The sequence below is a fragment of the Formica exsecta genome, unplaced genomic scaffold (assembly GCF_003651465.1).
Source record: "Formica exsecta isolate Colony F162 unplaced genomic scaffold, ASM365146v1 C16384614, whole genome shotgun sequence".
Lineage (NCBI taxonomy): Eukaryota > Metazoa > Arthropoda > Insecta > Hymenoptera > Formicidae > Formica > Formica exsecta.
In genome coordinates, this window is record NW_021847669.1 from 1 (window position 1) to 1,093 (window position 1,093).

General features: G+C 34.1%; 1 protein-coding gene across 1 annotated transcript; it reads right to left on the minus strand.

Annotated features, from left to right (window-relative positions):
* Positions 1-35: 35 nt before the first annotated feature.
* On the minus strand, positions 36-990 carry LOC115239423 (probable cytochrome c oxidase subunit 2). Its single transcript, XM_029813973.1, has one exon. It carries the CDS (start codon positions 885-887, stop codon positions 228-230), a length of 660 nt encoding a protein of 219 aa, XP_029669833.1. The 5' UTR covers positions 888-990; the 3' UTR covers positions 36-227.
* Between the last annotated feature and the right edge of the window lie 103 nt (positions 991-1,093).

The following is a 1,093-nucleotide window of genomic DNA, read 5'->3' on the forward strand; positions in this document are numbered from 1 at the left end:
ACCATTATCAACGCATGCCCTGTAACCATTACGTTATATAATTGATAATTATTGTTAAGTATATTAATGTGCATTAGTTGAGTGCGAATAATCACCGATAATAATCCACCAATAATTCCAGCTAATATGGAAAAAATAATGTACAGTGTTCCTATGTCTTTATGATTAGTGGAAAACAACCAACGCTTTATGCCCTTTGGTACGTCACTCATATCTATACTCCAAATTTAACTCACTAATTTTCTATTTTCAATCCACTTATTAAAATCTTCTTTGCTTACTGCTTCAACAACAATTGGCATAAATCCATGGCCTTGACCACACAATTCATAGCACTGCCCGTAATAAACACCAGACTTTTTGATATTAAACCACGCCTCATTCAGCCTACCTGGTATCGCATCAATTTTTACACCAAAAGCCGGTACTCCCCAGCTGTGTATCACATCTCCTGCTGTAACTTGTAAACGAACATTAGTATTAATGGGTAAAACGATGTTGTTATCAACAGAGAATAGCTTTAAATCTCCTTCGATAAAGTCTTCTTTTCCCTTAATATAACTATCAAATGACACACCTTGATATTCTGGATATTGGTAACTCCAATACCATTGATGGCCAATAACTTTCAGTGTTATATCAGCTTTCGGTATTTCTTCCTGTAGCTTCAGTAATTTAGCGTTTTCAAAAGCTAATATACCAACAATAATCGTTGGTATAACAAACCAAACAATTTCTAAAAGGACATTATGGTTAGTTTGGCTTACGTTTGCCACTTTGCTTTTACGAAAGCGAAATACTACATAAGCAAGCAGCGCCCACACAAAAAGCATTATTGCAATCATCACAACCATTACAAACGAATGTGACCTAACTACAGCCTCCATTACTTCAGTTGCAGGAGCAGGAAATCCAAATTGCCAGGAAGTAGGAGCAGAGGCAACAGATATATTTGAGTAAAATATTATCAATAGTGCAAATAACTTCACCATATCTTTTGTTTGTTTGCTATAAAACTAAATGATATACTGTATAATAGTATATATAAACTTACTATGCAAATAGAGATTAGTGATGGTTAATAATTTTTTAG